The 20,743-nt window shown below is 45.2% G+C and overlaps 1 protein-coding gene across 7 annotated transcripts; it reads left to right on the top strand.

Annotated features, from left to right (window-relative positions):
* The first annotated feature begins 1,156 nt into the window (after nt 1–1,156).
* Nucleotides 1,157–19,951, top strand: ING4 (inhibitor of growth family member 4). 7 transcript variants are annotated; one of them, XR_008464492.1, is made up of 10 exons: nt 7,069–8,648; nt 13,425–13,496; nt 13,700–13,866; nt 14,061–14,175; nt 14,491–14,599; nt 14,937–15,084; nt 15,491–15,552; nt 15,766–16,198; nt 16,925–17,045; nt 17,189–19,951. XR_008464492.1 is itself a non-coding variant. In XM_054188712.1 (9 exons), exons 2-9 carry the CDS (start codon nt 8,570–8,572, stop codon nt 15,803–15,805), a joined length of 792 nt encoding a protein of 263 aa, XP_054044687.1. In that variant the 5' UTR covers nt 7,081–7,203; nt 8,058–8,569; the 3' UTR covers nt 15,806–16,628. The 7 variants fall into 7 exon arrangements, 5 of the variants coding, with proteins under 5 accessions (XP_054044689.1, XP_054044691.1, XP_054044690.1 ...); XR_008464493.1 differs by lacking the exons at nt 16,925–17,045; nt 17,189–19,951 and having other exon boundaries at nt 15,766–15,940; nt 16,034–16,628; XM_054188712.1 differs by lacking the exons at nt 16,925–17,045; nt 17,189–19,951 and having other exon boundaries at nt 7,081–7,203; nt 8,058–8,648; nt 15,766–16,628.
* The last annotated feature ends 792 nt before the right edge of the window (nt 19,952–20,743 follow it).

Raw genomic sequence — 20,743 nt, 5'->3', positions numbered from 1 at the left:
TGATAGTTCAAACAGCTGCAGTTCATTTTTGTTGCAGTCCCTCAGTCTTCATCACAGGCTGCTGGAAGACTTAATCCTGGTATATTCATATCGATAAAGGTACAGTGCCTTGAAAAATCTTTGGGAGGAAAGAGAAGAAACATGTCTGGTCAATTCTCCTCAGGGGGCCAGGATCTAGCTGCAAGCAGTCTTAAGCCACAACCATCACTATACAGTCTGTGGGGGAAAAAAACTAACAATGTAGGTCAGTGGGCAGGAGAAATGCAAATGAAATGTTAGCATTTGCCCAACAAACCCAGTGCCTCCTAAACAGTATAGGATACTGATAACACTGACCTCTTGAAACAGCAATCCTGAACACTAGAATCGTGAAGCTCAAAGATAATTTTGTCTCGGTTCCTTCACCCTCTTGACCTAGCACAATTCCGTACCATGTCATGTGCAACCATGAGCAAAGGATCACCAGGGGAAGGGCTCCTGCGCTCTGCAGAAACAGGATCTCTAACCTAGGAACGACTCGTATATTGTCAAGAAAGTGGGTCTGGCAAGATGGGGAAAAGGCAGCATGCTCACATGTTTAACTTCCACGTCATGGCTTGTTTGGTTTCTTAGGTATGTTAAGTTTGTACCACAATCATTTTACAGCAAAGACAGTCTCTGTTTATAACATAGCAGCAGCTGCTCGTCGCTGGGGAACTGTATGATGACTAGGAAGATTCAGTGCTGTAACAAACAGCCCGGATTACCCAGCCAGGCTGCTGAAAATTATCTGAAGCCAAGAGAGCCCTCCGTAGCCTCCAAAACACGAAACCTGGTTCTTCTGGCGCGGGGATGAAGCAGCAGCAGGTATTTACCCTCCCGCAGCTCAGGGGAGTCAGACCAAGGCAGCCCCGGGCCTGCTCCCCCCGTCTCCCTGCGGAGGGGCCCGGGTTGATCCCGCAGAGTACCCTCCCTCCCTCAGCCCCGGCGGGTACTGGGGCTGCCGGGGCCCTGAGGCGGCGGGCGGGCGGCAGATACCCGGCCGGGCGAAGATGAGGCCTCCCTAGTCCCAAAATGGCGGCAGGAGCGGAGCGGAAGCGCCAGGGAAGGCGGGCGGAAGCGGGTTCCGCAGCCCGTCAGCGCTGCTTCCGGGTAGGGGAGGGTGGGAGGGGGGGTGCCGGCGTCTGGCTGCCGCCGGAAGCGCCCGTGTGTGCGGGGCCCAAGATGGCGGCGGGGATGTACCTGGAGCACTACCTGGACAGTAAGGGCCGACGGGGGCGGGGCCGAGGGCCGCGGCTGGCGGCCCCCCTGGCGGGGGCACGGAGGGAGCGCGGCTCGGGGCGGGGCCCCGCGGGGGGTCGAGCTCTGCCCTGAGGGCTGACCGGTCGCCGGGGCGCCCGCGGCCTGCTCGGAGCCTCTCGGCTGTCCCCGGCCCGGGCGTAAGGGCCCCGTCCGCCGCGGAGAGGACCCGGCTTGGAAACGGCGGCTCCGGCGGACGGCCCCGAGCGTCGGTACGGGCTGCCCCTTCGCCTCCGGGAACTGTCTGTGGGCGCCGCGCCGGCACCGGCGGCAGGCACCGGGTTTGTCCCCGGTGGAAGGAGCCCGGCGTCGCTCCGGCCGCCTTTCGGGAGCGGCGGCTTGGCTGTGGGTGGCTTTGCTGGGTTGAACTGCAAGGGCTGGTGAAGCGAAGGCGAGGATAAGTTTTGTATCTGTAGGGAGGTAGTTTCCACGGCTTCCTTCGCTGTAGGAGCGCGGTCCCGTTTCTCTGCTCGCAGAAGCGCTCCGTAAGTACTAACGGAGTTGGTGGCGTTATCGGAGTCCTCGTGCCATACCGTCCTGCTTTAAGGTGCTTATAACGTTGTCAAACTCTGCCCTTTTTGGGGGATAAGACTTCCAATGCGTGTTTTCTCCCCCTCTGTTCTTAAAATAGTTAAGTAGGCTAATTGGAGGAATTGTTTTTGAAGTAACCTTTGATGAAAGCTCTTTCCACGTTTTTTTTCTGATCTGGTGTCAATACTAAAAACAGGGGGGTGTGGTGGTGGGGTAGTATGTTTAAAGCGCAGTTGTACTAATAACGTGTCTGTTTACTTCACTATACCTGGCCAAGATAAACCTCTTGCTCTTTGCATGTGCTTGGAAACATTGGAGCTTGGTTCTTCAGAAGTTTTGCTACACTAAGTTTCCTCCAGCAGCACGGAGCTAATAATACGTTGATATGGAGACAAAGGGTCTCATTCCTTATGTCTGCAGTGCTTCTCTCGTCATTAGGAAACCTAATTAAATTAAGAACGTTCAAGAACCGTAATACATTTCAGTGAAAGCTGAAAAGAAACTGGAAGTGGACAGGAAAGGATCTAGGAGCTCTGAGGAAGGAGAATGCAAAAGCCAGGGAGAAGAGTTGGATGAGGGGGCAGATTGTTAGAGAGGAGCAAGGAATGCTGAGCGAAGATGTATGTTCTTCTGCTTTTCTCATTCCATTATGGAAGACTGCAGTTGGCTGAGGCTTCTCAGCAAAGATGTCCAGGAGTTGGGAGGACACGGGCTACGTAAGAGATGGACAACGAGTAAGCCCCTAGGGAGGATGCAGGGGTTTCCTGCTGGGAGTAAGAGCTGCAGTGTGAAGATAAAGGAGTGAAAGACTGGGATTTGCAGATGGTAGGCAGAGATCGGAAAGAGGCAGCACTGAGTGTGGAGAGGTATGTATGGTAGATACCAAATCATAGAGAAAGCAAGCTGTGGGTGAGCTTAGGGGCTAGACAGTGCTCCCACCAAAGCCAGACACTTCTGGCTCCCACTGTCAGCTGAAATCGATGAACCCCCTGGAAACTCCTGTATTCACCGCTAGTACAGGCGTGCAGAGAAAATTACAAACTCTTACTTTCTCTCTCAGCTGAGATCTGTGGTGCTGCAATTGAATTAGAGATTCTCATCCTGTTGAAGGTGGATGTTACTGTGGTGGTGTAGCCTGTCATTTTTAAGGTGTCTTGCTAAAAAACAAAACAAAAACCAGTAATCTGCACAATGTAAAAGTACAAAAAAAAAAATCTGGCTACAGAGATGCTAGGAAGAACAAAGCAATCTTCGCTGTGATAGTTTAGCCATTTTTGCATGCTCCCAGCGCTCTTAAGGCCTTTTTCAATTTTGTCTGGTGTCCTTTATAGTATATGCAACATTTTTTCCCTTTGCTAGCTAATTGCAAGACAGTTGCTGTTGCTTAATCTAGAGTTCCTTTCAGAAAAGCGCACCACATGAATTGTAATACTTCCAGTCAAAAAGCATCTGTCTCAGTCTTCAGTAAGTTAGTTTGCTGATAGGATTTCCTGTCATGGTTTTGTGACTTTTGTCTGTAGTTAATTGTCACAGTTCCAATATTTAGTCAGTGCACTTATAACACCTTTTATCTGACATGTTGAAGTGTCCCCTTATTAAAAGCTTTTTCTCTATGTAGGTTGTAAATGACTAAATCTCAACCTTCTTTCTGGTAACTTAGGGGAAAAAAAAAAGAAAAGAAAATAGCCTGTGATAATATATTTTTCAGTTTTCTAATTTGTCATCTTGTTCTTCTCCAAGCCTGGTCTAATCTTTTGATATCCTACTTGAACTTCTGACTCTCTGCATTCGGTCCTTTAGTAACGGGTCTTCTTCATAGTACTAACTAAAGAAGGCAGGTTATTGTTCTTCTGTTGGGTATGCCCTTATGCCTGTTTGCCATTGCCTTTCAGCTGGGAGCTCGTATTCAGGTAACTATCTGCCGTGATATTGAAATGATACAGTCTTCCTGTTTCTTAGAAATATGGTCCAGCATCCTTTATCCATCACTTATATTGCCTGTTCCTAAATGTACTACCCTCTGTAAGACTTGATGGAAAGTATCTGTTTGCAGTCGGGCTGTCTCTTGCTGTCCCAGTGGTCCGTTCCTTCCGTTCTCGTTCTTCCAGTCTGTATCTCACTTCCAACTGACAAACTTTTCTTCCGTTGGGTCAAGAACTGCTTTGTGTGGGATTTGCATGAGGGGTGCAGCCACTGCTGATAGTTCTCTATAATGCATTCTAAAGCCTTACGTAGCCATTTGAAGTACTTTTAATATATCTTATGTTTGGGGTTTTTTTCATATTATAACTTGTTATGCCAGATACTTTCTGATACTGAATCGAGTACTTGATGCAAATTGTAGTTTAATCACTACAAAAAATTTAGATTAATTGATGAAATGTATGTTCTTACCAAAAAAGGTCCCGTCAGGCGAGTTTGTTTTAACACTTAACCTGTATTTTCACTCTCATTTAGTTTTTTGAAATTATCTCAGATCAGCTATTCTACTTCTTTTCATGCCTGCCTGCCAGCACTCAGTTTTTCCCCTCCTCCTTCTTTCTCTTTTTATTATTTTTTTTACATTATTTCAGTATTTTAAAATCATTTGGTTCAGTTAATGTTCCAAAACTTCCTGAAAATTGATACAAATAAATAGTCCAGAACCTTTGGTCAGCTCTCATAGAAATGTCTAATATTTACCTTTGCTTCTTGGAATGGAATTCTTTCAGTATTATAGTGCTAATGCAGACACAGTTTTCAGTTGATTTTTTTTTTCTCCTCCAACAGAGATTCTCTTTCATATGGTTTACTGGCTGGATCTGCTCAGGGAATGAATGAGGAGTGTGTGATGAAAGAGGGCAGTTGTTTGTAGGACCTCTTCAAATCCTTGAAGAAAGGAAGGTGTATAATGAATTAAGTGAAGATTGTAGGAAGAAAAAAGGTGGCCTTATGTTTGAGGCAATTGAATACCACTCTGGCAAAGTGAGTTTGATGTTTGTGTTTGTTTTGGGGGTCATGCTTTTCACAGGTTCTCCTTGCATAGATTGTGCTTCCCTCAAATTATGAGTGACAATTTGTAGCCAGAGAAAAGCAGATGTGCAGAATGCGCGTAGCTGCAGCTGAAGTCTGTTTTGAACAGATAATTCCAAAGAGTCAGGCCAAGTAGCATGTTTAGACATTTCAAGAGGTGCGTTTGTAATTAGCTGGCCTTCTTGGCTTTAATCTCTTTGCCTCAGTAAATCTCTTGTCCTTCATTTTATTGGTAAGGGAAGTGGGCTACTCCACAGCAGCATTGTGGCAAAGCATTCACATGTCACAATAATGAACGCCTTGAAAAAGCAATTTTCAGGTTGAGGTTTGGGTCGTGTGTGTGTGACTCAGAGAGTATGAATTTTATTTTATTCTCTTTGTATGTGTGCAAAGAGAATAAAAACGTTGAATCACTGCTCAGTCACTGGGAATGAGAAACACCTTGTATGAAAATCTCATGTGGTTAGGTAATTAGAAACTATACATTAAAATGCACAAGCGGTCTGACAAAGCTGTGCATACAGCCTCCTTTGTTTCAACTTACGAATTTTTAGTCCTGTACTTTGGACATCTAAAGTTCTTTTCCAGAAGATTTTTGTGGAATAGCCAAGTTAACAACAGTTCTCTTAAGAAACTGCCAGACGCCTTTTACTAGGTCTGGTATTTCAGTAGCTTTCAAGAACTTGCTGTAATTTGAGACTGGGTTTAGACCTAGGAAAAGACATGCCCTTGTCTTTGCTCTAAGTTGTTAATTGCAAAGCGTATCTGTCTGAAATGTGTTAAAACTCCTAGCAGGTGTTTTTGCAGCACAAAAATACGCACGTTCCTTCTCTGCTGAACATCCTGACAGAGGAACTCCTTATCTTGTTAACTCTGATCACCCTCCTTCCTTCATCCCACTGAAGCTGCCCCTTCGATGACTATGCTGAGCCAAGGGATTCAGGGAAGGGGAAGAAGAAGAAGAATGGTTCTTCTTCCGTTTCTCTTCCCAAGTGTTTTATTTTGAGCACGGTTCTTTCTCAGTTCTCTTCAATTTATTCAAATATTATCCTCCTTCTGGTCTCTAAGCCATTTTGTGCCTGCTTCTGAGGGGAGAAAGCAAGAAGCTGAAGTGCTTTCCCTCACACCAAGAAAGCAGTGCAACTTTAGTAGGGGAGAAACCATGGGTGCAACAGAGTTAGAGATGTAGAAAGGAATGGAGGAAGAATTAGACGGAAGAAAAAAATCGTGTTTTGTGATGAGAGGATTGAATTTGCATGAAGATGCATTAGAGGAGTTAATGCTTGCTCAAACTTGAGTTACTGTGCTTGGCTCAGTATTTGCTCTTGTACTGGGTTAGAAATACTGTAGAAGAAGTGAAGGCTTTGAGGGGGAGAAAGAAAGGGTGACTAATACAGATTTTCCAGAAGATGAGATGCAAATGCTGAGTTTTCTTCATGTTTGCAATTTTCGAGAGGATCACAAAGCTTCTTTATACTAGACATCCCTGAAGTACATTTAGAAAACAGTCCCAAATAGTTTTCTGTAAGTCTCTATTTGTATGAGAATGTGCCATGAGTTTAGGGATTATCTTCGTAGTAGAGGGAACTGCTGTACAACGAGATGTATTTTCTACCCTCAGTGCTTCCCTGTTTACTAAGTAGGTGTACTTGGTGACAACACACAAGTTTTATCTTCTATGGCAACGGAACCAAGGCACATACCTCTCCTCAGCTCTCTGGTGCCGGAATTTATTACGAGGTGATCTCTGTGCTCACCTACCTATTCTCTGCTGCTGAGGATGTGTCTGCCCAGTTGCTCAAGTAGCAGAGGTGAATGGAAGGGTCGTGTTTGTGGACATGCTTTCTGAAGCGAGCAAAGGCACCTTCTCTGATGGTTCCGGCCATCACTGTCCACCACGTATATTCCTGCCTAGGCTGATGAGGCTGTTGCTTTATTTGCCTTACTGAATGGGGAGCACATGTTGTTCCAGTTGGGAAGTGTGTGCCACACTGGAAGGAAGTTTAAATTTCCTTATGGTTGAACTGGTCTGCTGCTGAATAAATGTCAGTATAAAACATTGGTAAGGAATAGTAACAAAACAATAAAAAATGTTTCCATCTTCTCCCACCACAAACCTTTGAGGAACTAGATTTGGCCACCATTTGGTCTAAATTGGATGTAAATGCTTAGGAGAGTCAGCAGCAGTGGGCTAGTAATCTTGGTGAGCTCAAGAGGTAGAAAGATGTTGCTGGCCTGTCTACTCAGATGGCTGCTTGGTATTCATTCCATTGTCCTGGAGGCCACCAGTCAGGACGTGTTCCAGGAGCAGACACTAGGAAATATCTGCCTCAGCGAAGAGGATGATGGAGACAGCAGACTTAGATGAGGAGTCCTCAGCTGGTAAGTTAACACGGTACTGTGTAGTCATTTTCTTTGGGGTTTTCCCCTCTTTTTATATTGATTAGGGAGGCACCAAGTTTCCTTTGCTCCTTCTATTTGCATGTGTCAATAGACACATAGAGTTACACGGGTTCAGGGCTTGTCAATACTAGAAAACTTATGCCAGCATAAGCACAGAGCAACAGAAGCAGCATACAGCCTTTTGAAAGTCATCGTCTTTCTCCTACAGCTGACATGGGAATGTCCTTTCATTCCTTGATAACATTAGCTAACCCAGTAAAATAGGATTATTCTTTCAGAATAGCTCCATTTGTCTGGATAGCTTCATCAAATGAGGGTATAATGTGTATTGTCATCTTAATGCTCTTAGAGGGCATGGGTGTGATGTCAGAACTTGCTGTAGGCTAGTCATTGATTCCTTCCCGGTCCTGGCTGCGTTCCAGATTCCCCAGTAGTTCTTTTATCTCTCACTTTACCTTTCATCATTACTCTTATCCCCTCCCCAGTGTAGCATGTAGCCATACCTTCCCGTTCTTGTCTCTGAAGTTTCTCACATCATACTTCAGATATGCAAATCTCTTAATAAATTGTTTCTATATTCAGCATCGGTTTAGTGTAATGAAAGATGCCTTTCACCTTACTGAGACTCTGGATTAGCATCTGTGATGCAGCACACATGATCTGTGGAAAATTACAAAAGATCACATGCAGGGAAGAGGATTTGGTGATTCATAGGCATCATTTGTTTCTGTGTGAAAGCTACTGGCACGGCCCACACTAAGCTAATACATTTATTATTGTTAATGACCAGTTTATTTAGAATTGATTTTGGGTTTGACTGGTATTTTCAACAGACCTGACACAAGATGCCTTTACAAGACAAAGGATGCTGCATTTTCTCTGCATTACTTCACTTGCCCAACAGCGAATCTGATGTGACCATTTTGGCAAAAGGCCCTGTGATCTCTTTGGTGGTGGTCCCTGTCCTTGGAGATCCATGACAGGCTGGGAATGCCTGGAGTGGTGCAAATTTCATTTGACGTGTCAGTCTTCCAAGTCCTCCAAGCTTCTGAAATCAAGGTTGATCTTTAACATAGCAATAAAGATCCTCTTTTCTGAAACTTAACAACATTGCCTACTATCTTGGCTGTGGATGCTGTAGTAGTGAACTAACGTAATAAGAAAAAGACAAAAAGAGCCCTCCCTCCCCCAGAAAAGGGTCCACTCTTTGGGGGGGAGTATTAGGTTTCTGTGGCTTTTACGTTGACTGTTGTTGCTGACTGATGCCTGTTTCTTTGGACAGTGCCTGAAGTAGACGCGCCTGCGTGGACTAGTCTGCAGTGCACTGGCCCAGAGCTCGGGTTATATGACATGGCTGCAGAATTCCTGGGTGTCCGTGGGCAAGTCAGTCTACTGCGCACCCCAGTACCCAGTTTGTGAAAAATGTAGGTAGTACTATCCCTTACAGAGGTGTTGTGAGGATAACGTTACAGTTTAGGCTGCATATATTGCAATGGGACTGAGCCATATATGAACAGAGAGAAAGGTATATATTATGGTCATGCTCCAATTTCAATAAATGATGTAGTAAGATTAACAATTCGCTTAGAACACAGGACAGTAGAAACAGCGCTTTGAAAGGGTTATACCCTCTAAAAGGAGGGATGCAGGGATATACAAGACATCCTTCCCCCTAATGAGGAAGCAAGGAAGCTCCTGAAGATTGCTGTAAGTCAGTTGTCCTGCAGTATCCTTCAAATGCTACAAAATTATGAGAATCACAGAGTACCGAAAAGTCCTATGTGCTTCCCCCGCAAGATCCCAATCAGTTTCCTGTCTCAGGGGGCAAAGAATTTACCCTCTCATTGTGGCAATCCCTGGCACAAGCAGGACGGGTTTAATTACCTTCAGCAATGTGGTGTTTGAAGTGTTTGCTGAAATCTGTACTATTCAATAAAACAACTGTGGTTGTGTTTCGAGATGTATTTTCACATTTTTTAATAAATTTAAGCATGCATCTGAATGTGGTAGGTGAACAGATGGGAAAGACACCATGTATTTGTATAGTGCTTGGTGCAGTGGGTCTCTCTTTCGGAATTTGGACACTGTGACAGTACAAACCCATTGTTTGGCACAGTTAAAAGACGTGCTATGGGAGAATGAAGCATAGTGAAAGTTAGTGGGTTGTGTAGGCTTGCTCTCTGTGTGTGTATGTCAGAGTTAACATCGGAGTTAAGTAGCTGAATATCAGTTGCCTACGCTTGATACGCCACGTGTTTCTAAAAAGACATAAATAAAATAATTGGAAGGGAAGGAGGGTGGTGGTGGATTCTGACTTGGAGAGTGGGAGTGCATGGTTCTTAAGGGACAAGACTGCATGGTTATGGAAGTCTGCAGAAGAATGAATGGGGGAAGGAATGGCAAGGAAAGAGGAGAATAAAACAGATGAAAGAATGAGGGTAATGAATGGATAAGAAGTGAGGAAAGGAAAGACAAAGGTAGGTAGAGCGACTTTTAACTTGTGATAAGAAATGAAAACAAGGTAAGAAGAGGAAGGGGTGGGAAAAATTCAATGGGCAGCCGGTGCTGATGCTGTACAGGGTAATCGTACTGCAACAGGAACGAGTGGGGCACAGTGAGGCTGCGCGTGGCTCTGTGCGGATCTGTGCAGGTATGGACGTAATTGTGCTAATGCCAGCCCATGCTTCGGGCCAAGCTGCTGTCCTTGCTAGCACTGTCTTTGCTGTACATCTTCCCCATCCTCCTCTTCCTCTCTTGCTGCTATGCCATTTGTGTTGAAAGATGCTTTTCTTTATTTTTCTGTCAGATTGTTGCCTATCTGGCAACACCACCACTGCCCTTCACTGCCCCCTTCTCTAGTGATCAAGGATGCCTGTAGGCTGTGTTTTCTTTACTATGATCCATCTCAGAATCAGAATCATTTGGGTAGTATTTAGTCGTGTATTTAGTCATGACAAGTTTAGGCGCAGCAAGGAAGAGCAAACAAATTGTAAAGGAAAAAGGAGAAATTCAGGAGGAAACAAAATTACATACATAACATGAATGTTTTTAGATAGTCTGAGGGAAAGTGTGTTGTGTTAGTAGGAATGAGGAAATGGAAACTTAAATGTTAGGCTTGTTTTTATGGAACTGTTAGGGTGATGTTGATAGCCAGCGCAGCACAGACCAAGCAATTTCAGTGAGTGTTCTGATCACTGTGATAGTCTGTGATGAAGAGCATCGGGGTTTTTTTAAGGGTACGCAGGAGCTTTTGAGTTAAGCTGCAGACAGTAGAAGACTTCCCCATAGTTAGGTTAAACTACATACCGTACAAACAGTTTGTTGCTCAGTTAAAATTTGCGTAGCTGCAGCTTCATCTTGTTATGCTTTTTGTTCTTGCCAAACTCTTGCTGGATGATAATTTGTAGTGGCGTACGCAGCTTCTTTCCACTTTTGATTGCAAAGATAAAGCATCTTAATAACAGTTCTGATTATAAAGTCACTGTACTGTCAATTGTTTCCTTTTCTCCCCATTTATTGTCGAAGCAATTGCGGAACAGTGGTCCAATAATAGATTTGCAGAGTGAAAGATTTTGCTGGGGTTTTACGAAGTCATTTTGCCAGTTTTAGCAGGGAAGGAATTCAAATGGCAGGGGTTTGTCTCCCCAGACCTTGTGGAAACCTGCCCAGCTAATGAGCCTCTGGAAGATCATTGCTCGTGGGTACTTGACTGGTAAGTGATCCATCAATTGGGTCTGTGCTGAGCGTCTGCTAGGCCAGAGACAGAGCTGGATGATGTCTCTCTCGACACTGCATGGAGGCAGGAAACGAGGCAGGGGAGGCACTGTCCTGGCCGTGGGGCTGGCAGTGAGGGGAGGAGGCGCTGGGAAGCAGCGTCTCCGAAGGATGGATGGCAGGGGCTGAAAAGATGAGGCCAGGCACGTAGAGGCAAAGGGAAGACAGAGGCTTTCCAGACAAGGGTGTGCGCTGGCGTTAGTGGTGGTGGTAGATTTCTACAGTAACGGCTGTAAAAACTAGAGCACGGTCCCTGTCAGGTTCTGTAGGAGAAGCAAACTCTTTCCTGAGTTTCTCCTGCTGCGAGAACATCACTGTGAAACGTGGCCGCAACCTCGTGTGGGGTTGTTCTGCCTGGAGAATAGCATCCTACTGTTTTTTGTACTAGCTCAGGTGGTCGCTCTATCTAAAGGTTTCTAGCCCTGCTGAGAAAAAACTGACTGTATCCAGTGGAACTTGTGCCTTTACCGACTTTCCTTTTTGGAAGGGAAAAAGAAAATACATTATTCTTTTTGTTAAAACTACAAAGTCAAGAATGTAGAAGTCATGATCTTCCAGGATTAATAAACTCGGTGTAAATTTGACACATTGTGTGCAGTGCAAGAACAGATACTCTTTTCCTCTAGAGGATACCTGTCTTGTCTTCTGCAGGGGATGCTTTGGAGAGAAATGAAAAGTAGCGTGCTGCAGCGTGACCCATGTTTCATTTGCTGTACAAATTGAAAGGTTTGGAGTTGACGAGGCTGGCGATGGCAGGAAGGAAAAAAGGCATGGTCTTGAGATTTACAAGCCGGATTCCGTCCCTGACATAAGTTCCCTTTGTCAGCAATGATAATTTTCAGCATTGTGTCCCCGTTGTCTTCTGATATGCTTTTTTGAGCCATAGGGATGTAATCTGGTAGTCAGCTGCTTGAACCTTGTGTGAAGTCTGTCATGCCGGACAAACATGGAAGTATCAAATTTAGGAACGTGGAGACAGCCTTAATTTTTCTGCCTACTAATTTTTTGAGAATTTAATTTTGCACTTTTAACTGTGCTTGAATGCAAGGGGGCAATGTGTATGTGCTGTGTGATTACGTATCTGAGTACCTAAGGACAGGAGCATTTCTCGGATATTTAAAATAGAAATGGCAACAGAAATTTATTGAAGCAGTAGCTTGATTACTTATAAACATTCTTTATGTAACTTTCATATTCTGTTTGTGTGAAAAAATAAGTTCAAGAAACAACTTCTGAGCACAGTGAGGCCCACGGTTCTTATAGGAATTAATTTCATGGTCCGTGTGTAGTACTTGTTAAAACCTGCCCCTTGCATACAGACCTTCCCTGCCGGCTGATTGCTTTTCAGGGAAATGTCTCTGCTGTAGGAACATGTGGCAGTGAAAATAGAGACTGCTGCCGGGATTAATGTATTAGGCAATTCTGATGATTTTTGATTCCACTTACACTATCTCTGTGTTGGAGAGCGGGTTCCGGAAGGAGGCATGCTTATGTTGTGTTTCTGAAGAGCTTTTCCCCACACCTTTTTTTTTTTTTTTTAAAAAAAAAAAAAAAAAAACCTGCAAGAGAGATTTATCTTTTTTTATTAGGTATAAAGGTGACAACAATCAAGCTTGGACGTCAGGTTAATACAGTGGCACTAGATCTCAGTTTGATTAGACAGGCATGGAAAAATGAGTTATTTTTTTTTACCAGCTTTGTCAGTTGAGCATCTGGTGATGCCTTAGGGGGTGAGTAGCATAGTGCATTGAAAATTAATTGACTATCAACTTCACATTGCTCATTCAGAGCCCTACATACATTTATTATTCACAATGTATAGCATCATTTCAGGTGTAGGACAGACTACACTGAGATTATGGTGCAGAAGGCAGAAGAAGGAACGCGTGGCAGGGGGTTAGGACTGCTGTTCACTGCTCCCCGTCTTGTCTCAAACTTGCTCTTTGGCTCTGCACAAAGTGTCTCCGGTCCCCAATATGTAAAATTGATGCAGTCATTTTTTAGTGCATTAGTGAGATCAACTTTAATTTTGACATCCTTGTGTAGAAATAACTAAATGGCGTTATTTACCAGCTGTTGTACTATTTTTTTCAAATGTAGTTCTTGGATGGATGCATTGTATTATAACAACTGACTTCACTACAAATGTTGGTGTTCTGCTTTCGTGACGTAGGCCTTTCTTGCGTGGCAGCGGTTTCCTGTTAATTAGTGTGTATTATAGAACTATGCTCCTGCATTAAATATATGATATTTCTATAGTCTGTCTCCTTTGGAGTTGACAACAAATGGAAGGATGCCGATGTGCACCAGGAAAGGGCATTGGGAGTCGCTGGAGTGGTGTATGTGTTGTTACCAGTTAGCTTTGTTCCTGCCTTGGCATTGTGGACAGGAACCTGACTTCTCCATGTATCCTCCTTTCCCTGCAGGTATTGAGAACCTCCCATTTGAATTGCAAAGAAACTTCCAGCTTATGCGAGATCTGGATCAGAGAACGGAAGGTAAGAATATTAGGGATGGTTTCATTGACAAGACAGGAAGTATGCAGCTTGACCAGCTTTTCTTTCCTTTGCCTTTATCACGGGGATCTCGGGGCAGGGAAGTAAGCCTACGGATGCTCTGATCCTTCAGTCTTTCTTAATGGAGGGCACTGTAGTGTGTGTGTATGTGTGTATTTATGTATTTAATGGTAAACTTGTTTCAGACCTCAAGTCAGAGATTGATAAGTTGGCCACGGAGTATATCAGCAATGCACGGACTTTGTCTTCGGAGGAAAAACTGGGTCTTCTCAAGCAAATCCAGGAGGCCTATGGGAAATGCAAGGAGTTTGGGGACGACAAAGTTCAGCTGGCTATGCAGACCTACGAGATGGTATGAAGGGAAGTGTCTAGTGCTTATCACATGAAAGGCTGTACTAAAGCCCCCAAGCCTGGAAGGCCCTGGTCTCTCTTTTTGGGTCCTAACCACTCTTGCTTCTCAGCTCTTAGTGCAAGCCCTGTGCCCTCTTCTCTTTGCTCTCTTGGGCTCTCTTCTTTGGTAACTCCTGTTCACTGTCATCTTTGCAGGTTGATAAGCACATCCGGCGGCTGGACACAGACCTCGCTCGCTTTGAGGCAGACCTGAAGGAGAAGCAGATAGAGTCGAGTGACTATGACAGTTCTTCCAGCAAGGGCAAGAAGAGTGAGTACCACCACTGGGCTGCAGATTGATACAGGAGGCAGCCAAGTGACTATGGAAGTGGTGGGGATGAAGGCAGGCACTGGAGTGGTACAGATCAAAGACTGTTACGCTGGAATCTGAAGGACAGGTAAAAAGATGGTGACCTGGGCTCTTCTTGTGTGAGCATATTCAAGGCCGCTAGATAAAATTAAGATGGGGGTGCATGGCCTAAAGCCAACATACACTCCAAAGTATTTTAGTGCTGGAGAGCTTGTTACTGTCAGGTGTCTGTTTTGATGAGGTGGCAGATGCAACACCTTTTTCTCTTCTTACCAGAGGGCCGAGCCCAAAAAGAAAAGAAAGCTGCCCGTGCTCGCTCTAAAGGGAAGAACTCTGATGAGGAAGCGCCAAAAACTGCCCAAAAGAAACTGAAGCTTGTCCGCACGTAAGTGTTTAAAAGACTTGTGGGAATAAGGAGCAGCACTAAAAATCAGACCAAGGGAGGCCTAGACAGACTTCCCTGTGAAGGATCTGATAACTCAACCAGACCTGATGGTGTGTCCCCTGTCCCTCCTTGGGAAGCAGGAGGAAGGAGGCCTTTTAATTTTTTCAGGAGAGTCTAGCATGATGGGGAAAGCAAGTCACTTCAGTAAAGGTTGGTGTATGTGATTAAAAAAAAAAAAGGAAGTGGCTGTGTCTGGCAAACAAGGGCATTGTCTTGGGAGACATGAAGGGACTCTAAGCCAGTTATTTTGTTGACCTACTTTACTCCTGTCCTACAGTAGCACAGAGTATGGGATGCCTTCAGTCACCTTTGGAAATGTGCACCCTTCGGATGTATTGGATATGCCCGTGGACCCCAATGAGCCTACTTACTGCCTCTGCCACCAGGTCTCCTATGGGGAGATGATTGGCTGTGACAACCCAGATGTAAGAGCCTGTGCTTGATGGAAGTAGGGGAGAAGGGAGTGGGGAGAGCCTTGCACAGAAAGTCTTGTCCTGCTTGGGTGGGGCCTGATACAGCAAGCAGTGATGAGAAGAGGGCTTATCTCAGGTAGTTTGTAAGGGTAGAGGGGTGGCTTGCTAGGACCTGTTAAGTGCTTCTTTCTTCGGGGTTTTCCTTAAAATCACAAGTTGTTTTCTTGCCCCCGCAGTTAGCAAGGGAGGAGGGGAGTTCTCCTTGCTAGCAATGTATAGGTTGGGTGTGAGTCTTCGTTCCCTGGTCGCTGCTAGGGATTTGGGAATTTGCAATCGACTGTTGGGAAGCTTCAGTAGCCCAGAAGCAATGATTTCAAAGGAAAACTGCTCTTTAACTGACTGCTCTCCATCCCAACAGTGTTCCATTGAATGGTTTCATTTTGCCTGTGTGGGTCTGACAACAAAACCAAGAGGAAAATGGTGAGTGAACAAGCAACCTGGAGGGCCCATTAGTCTTTGGAAAAGGGGTGTCCTGGGTAGCAGAAGCACTGTATATGCACACTTAGAAGACCTCTTGAAAAGGAAAATTGGAATTAAGGCTTTGTCTGGAACCTTGGAAAAGGTCCTTTGGGCTGTATGTTCAAGGTTCATATCATGCCATAAATGCTGGCTTTTTACTTCCCTTTCTGCCAGGTTCTGCCCTCGCTGTTCCCAGGAGAGGAAGAAGAAGTAAAATCCCGTGAGCCCTCAGTACTGCTGCAGGAGCTCTCCTCCCCCTGCCAGGGCCTCGTCCCAGCTCCCCCAGCCCCTGGGGCCTTGGCTGGGGGGCAGTCTTGCCCTGTTTGTGGTTTGGGCCATCCCTGGAATGGTGTGTACCCTCACGGCGGTTTCTGTGTGTTCTGTATCCCTGGTTGCTTCCGAATCCCTAAGAGAGGCCCTCTCTGTGTACTATTCCAAACAGGTCTCTGAACCTCAAAGGGCATGAATGAGGGCACCAGGGTAGCCACCAGATTCCCAGGGATTCAGGTAGCCCCTGATTTTCCTTGGCTTTCCTTCAGCCTCCTCAGAGCTCATTGCCTACTCTCTGCTTAGAGAACAAGGCTATGGGATGGGGGAAGGAAAGGAGGTAAGTCTTTGGCATTTTAGGTCTTTGATTTTCCTGGATCTTTTTCAGGAGAGAGGGAGTAACCAGGCCACTTCTTAATCTAGTGGGCTGGTTGAGAGACTGAAAACCTAATGTACTCCCTATCTTTAACCATTCCACTACTGGCATTGAGCAGCCTCCTTTGTTGGGGAGAGGAGGAGGGAGTGTTTAGAGCTAGCACTGTCCCTCTTATTCCTGGGGTAAACCTGCTGGTCTGGGAAGCGCATTGTGTGAAGGAGGAAGAATTTCTGACCATATGGGGAGAAATGGCTTGATCTAGCCCGTCTTCCGGCTCCAAAATTCTGCCTTCCTTTTGTGCAGTGGTGCTTCTCCATTATGTTGATGATGGGAAGTTTGGGGATTCAGTTCCCACTTGTATAATATGGAATTAAATAAAGCTCATTGAAACAAATACTCTGTTTGCCTTGCTGTCACCTCCAAAGTAAAGTGCAGCAATTGGTCTCTTTAGTTATTCTTTCTCTCTCAGCTCTGCTTTTATTCTAAATGAAGAATGTGGTACAGCTTTTTCGTGTAACAATCCTGAACAGTGTTAATAAGTGACATTCTGACTAAGTCAGGCTTGAAAAAAGTACCTAATATACTTGCAAAAGGTTACTAAGATTTCTAGTCAGTCATGCCCTCACAAGACAGTGGAGATTTATTCACCTTTTTTTTTTTTTTTTTTTTTTGGATCATTTACTTCATCAGTTGTCTTCTCTTAAATGAGGAGCGGTGGAGGTTATAGAAGGCCAGCCTTCACTGTGGCTGTTGGGCAGCGCAGCTGAGAAAATAAGCCGTCAGGACAAACCATGGGCATCCAAGAATGTGGGTAGGTTTTACAGATAACTGATAACTTGCTCCCTGGTGGGTCACTTTCACCTTGGATCACCTTGTTGCCAGAAACTCCATCTGCTGTTGCTAAGATAATGTTAGGCTCCAAAACAAGGACTGAAGACACATTTCTCTTTGTAGTGTCTGCAGGTGCCTGTGAGGAGATGGTACATACTGAAGCTGCCCTTTATCTGTTCCATTGGCACGGCCTGGAGATGGATGAGCTTGAGTCTCTTCCTGCTTGTTCTCTGCTATTCAGGAGGGTTTAAGCTTATCACCTGAAAGATTAAATGTTTTCCTCACAGAGATAACTTGCGTGAGGATCAATGGAGCATTTTTGTTCTTGTAGTCATGAAGCCAAAGCTCTTCTAGGGGTTCATCATTAAAACCATTCAGAGGACTGTGTAGGTGGAGAGCGATGCTACTCTCGCCTTGTAATTGTACGGGACTTTGTCAAAGCCGTCAGCTCAGAAGCTGACGTTAAGTCTTCTGTGAGTTAGCATTGAGTCAGTCTTTGCTTTTGCTTCGAGAAAGGGTGCTCGGGTTCCTATTTGTCACAGGAAAAAAACAGAGGTAAGTTATTATCCAGACTATGGCTCACACGGTTTGTGGTGCCACTGCCACAGTCTGGATCTCAGTCCCCATATTGTCTTCAACCATTTTCCTGGGGCTTCCCGCTTTAAACAGAGAGGAAGGAAATCCTGGAAGGTGTCGCTTCTGTGTGTGCTACAGTCTTTGTAACAGGAGCTGTGCCGTCATCCAGTGGGTGAGAAGGCTGTCGCAGGAGAACAAATTTCTTCAGCTGGGGTTTATCCAGATACCAGCTGGGTGCTCCACTGGCAGAACAAAGGGAGGATGTGCTCTGAACTTGAAAACGGGCTTTGGGCAAAGTGCAAGGGTGACAAAGGATGCCAGCACTCCTCTGAGTCGTTTGGTTTTGATGGGATGGGGCATAGCAGCAAGCTTTCTAGGAACTGTGGGCCAGAGAGGTGGTTGAAGTGGTGGCCCTGTAATGGAGCCGCTGCTGCTGAAGGTTAATGAGTAGTTTATAAATGCAGGTGGTGTAATGTGAAAGCGGTGTGAGTGGGCAGGGGTGTGCTGCACACCAAACCGGGAAAGAAGGGGGCCCCTTGCCTAAGTGCTGCTTACCGCCCAGGAACAATTCTCTTCAGGGCAGCTCTGGTTTAGGAAACACAAGTGTCAGGTCTTCTGCAGTCGATGTACGATGCCGAGAGGGGGAGGTAGACCAGAATTGGGCCCTTTTCAGGCCAAAGGGTTACCATTGTGCTTCTTGGGACACAGAATTGAAACATCCTTATGACTTTTAATGCAAAACACATGAGAAACACCTAGGCCGGGTTCCAATTCAGTGCCAGAAAACGGGAGGGAGTGCCAGGCGGGAATTCCACTTACCCACCCTGGTCCTGTCATTGCCCACTGCTTCTGTCAGCCAGCAGCGTGGAGCGTTCGGGGGCTGTCGGTGGCAGCTAAGGGAATGCTTTGAAGAAGACTTAGAGGAAGAGGGAATTTATACGAAAATATGGATGAAAACCGAGAATTTTTAAGTGGCTTACAAGCATAAATGCAAATGAAAGGACATTAAAAACTAACCTTGGAAGAGAGGGAATAAGGGCAGTAACTGTGCAATATTTAATCCCCAAAGGAGGGAAATAATCAAATCAATAGAAGCTGGAAATTACAAAGTACAAAAATGAAGCCAGTGGGAACAAAGCCTGTAAGCGACAAGGCTAGAAACATAAGCAGCTTTTTTTAGAATGCCTTTTGTTTTTGATATAATTGAACATGGCACATGTCCATTACCAACTGCAGATAGCAGAATTGTTTGTAATGAGAGGAGGGGGAAGTGTTCTGTAAATATTTATTCTGTGTTGGTGCTGGTGTCATATGGGGATGATGTACTTCCTAGGCAAACAGTAAGGAGGGTTTTAAATAGCATCTATTGGGGCGACGGCTTTTTTGATCAGCAGTCTTCAGTAAATGGCGTTTGTCGGCCTGCGAAAGCCGCCCGAAGGCATCTGTGGTCTGTCAGGCTCTGGACTGCCAGGGAAAGCCTACGAGGCTGGAAAAGAGCCAGCTCTGCGCTGCTCCTTAACAATGTCAAGAAGGCTGCCAGAGCAGTCCAGATGTGAAATACCGAAACAGCAGAGAAGTAAATTGCTTCCCTTTAAAACAAGCAAGAAATCCAGGTCAACAAAATAAAACCAGTTTGACTGGAAGTAGCAAAAAAAAAAAGGTCAGTCAAAAATTACTTGATTTTTTTAAAGTGTTTTTTTTTTTTAAAGATCACCTCCATCCCTGTAGTGGTAATAGGATCCAAAAAGTTTACTTCACGTAGAATTGAAGTGCTTAAAAAGGGGATACACTAAGTTAAAGTCATCGTGAACTCCTTTAAAGAACTGCCTAGCTTGCAGATTTCCTGGAACAGCTGTCGGTGCACCATAAACACTTTCTAAAATGGAGCTGGAGAAATTGCCCTTTCAGAGGGATTGGAAATAACCAAGTTGATGAGTAAAGTCAAAAGTCTGAGTTTCAGGAAGCTGGAGCAGTAAGTACAGCACGACAAGAGGGAAGACTTTTGCCAGCCTCTTTAGGCCCATTTATTAATAATAATTGGTCATGCACCCAAGCGACTGGTTTATCTTGTCCAGCTGTGATTGCCCCAACTGTGGGCATCATTATCTTTTTCAGTGGTGCCCAGCGACAGGACAAGAGGTAACGGGCACAGACTGGAAAACAGGAAATTCCATCTTAACATGAGGAAAAACTTCATTACTTGGAGGGTGGCAGAGCCCTGGAACAGGCTGCCCATGGAGGTGGTGGAGTCTGCATCTCTGGAGACATTCAAAACCCGCCTGGACGCGTTCCTGTGCAACCTGCTCTGGGTGACCCTGCTCTGACAAGGGGGGTTGGACTAGATGGTCTCCAGAGGTCCCTTCCAACCCCTGCCATTCTATGATTCCTAGGCAGCTGGGCAAGCCTGGGTGATGAGGTTGTTCAGCAAAGCATTCCCCTTTCCAGGGAGCTCAGCAAGCTCCATCCCCTGGGCTCTGCCACTGCCGTGTCCTCTGCGTGATGTGCACAGAAACCGTACCAGCCATGACCATCGCTTTCCAGTGGGACCACGTTCTTCATCTGTTGCAAACATAGCAAGAAATTAAACTAGCCCCATAGCTCAGCAACATTCAGCCTTTCATTGAGCGCACTTGAGGTATCATTTCCCCAGCTATACGCTCCGAGCTGTGCGGTGGGCAGTCTCTTACTCTCTGTCCGAAAAGTTGTGTAAGGCTTCTGGGCTTAAGCAGAGTATTTAAGGCTCAATTGTAGAGTGTGTTTCGGTGGTATTTGCTTAGGTTATTGGGGATGAATTCTTATGAGACAATTACTGCATATAAACATATATATATATATCTTAGAAACACTGATTGGTGGGTACCCCTGGAGGTCATCTGGTCCAGCTTCCCTTTCAAAGCAGGGCTGATGTCGGTCCTAAATCAGGTCAGATATATGCTGGGTAGCAAGAAGCTCTGCAGGAGGAAAAACTAGGATAAGAAGCAGCAATGTGGCTCCTGGTGAAAGGTTTTCCTATATATATTTATATTTATATATATAAAGCGCCTATCACCATATTGATAAACATTCTTTGGAGCCACTCTGTTGGTGAAGATCTTAAGGCTC

Source organism: Rissa tridactyla, chromosome 1, assembly GCF_028500815.1.
Source record: "Rissa tridactyla isolate bRisTri1 chromosome 1, bRisTri1.patW.cur.20221130, whole genome shotgun sequence".
In the NCBI taxonomy this organism is placed as follows: domain Eukaryota; kingdom Metazoa; phylum Chordata; class Aves; order Charadriiformes; family Laridae; genus Rissa; species Rissa tridactyla.
Note: the sequence above shows the minus strand (reverse complement) of the source record. Positions and strands in the feature narration are given on the sequence as shown.

Excerpts from the sequence above, each read along its gene's own strand:
- ING4 (XM_054188712.1), top strand. The coding sequence starts at position 8,570 with ATGACATGGCTGCAGAATTCCTGGGTGTCCGTGGGCAAGTCAGTCTAC. Across the intron at positions 13,497-13,699 it reads TCTGGATCAGAGAACGGAAG|ACCTCAAGTCAGAGATTGAT; the intron begins GTAAGAATATTA and ends AACTTGTTTCAG. Across the intron at positions 14,176-14,490 it reads TTCCAGCAAGGGCAAGAAGA|AGGGCCGAGCCCAAAAAGAA; the intron begins GTGAGTACCACC and ends TCTTCTTACCAG.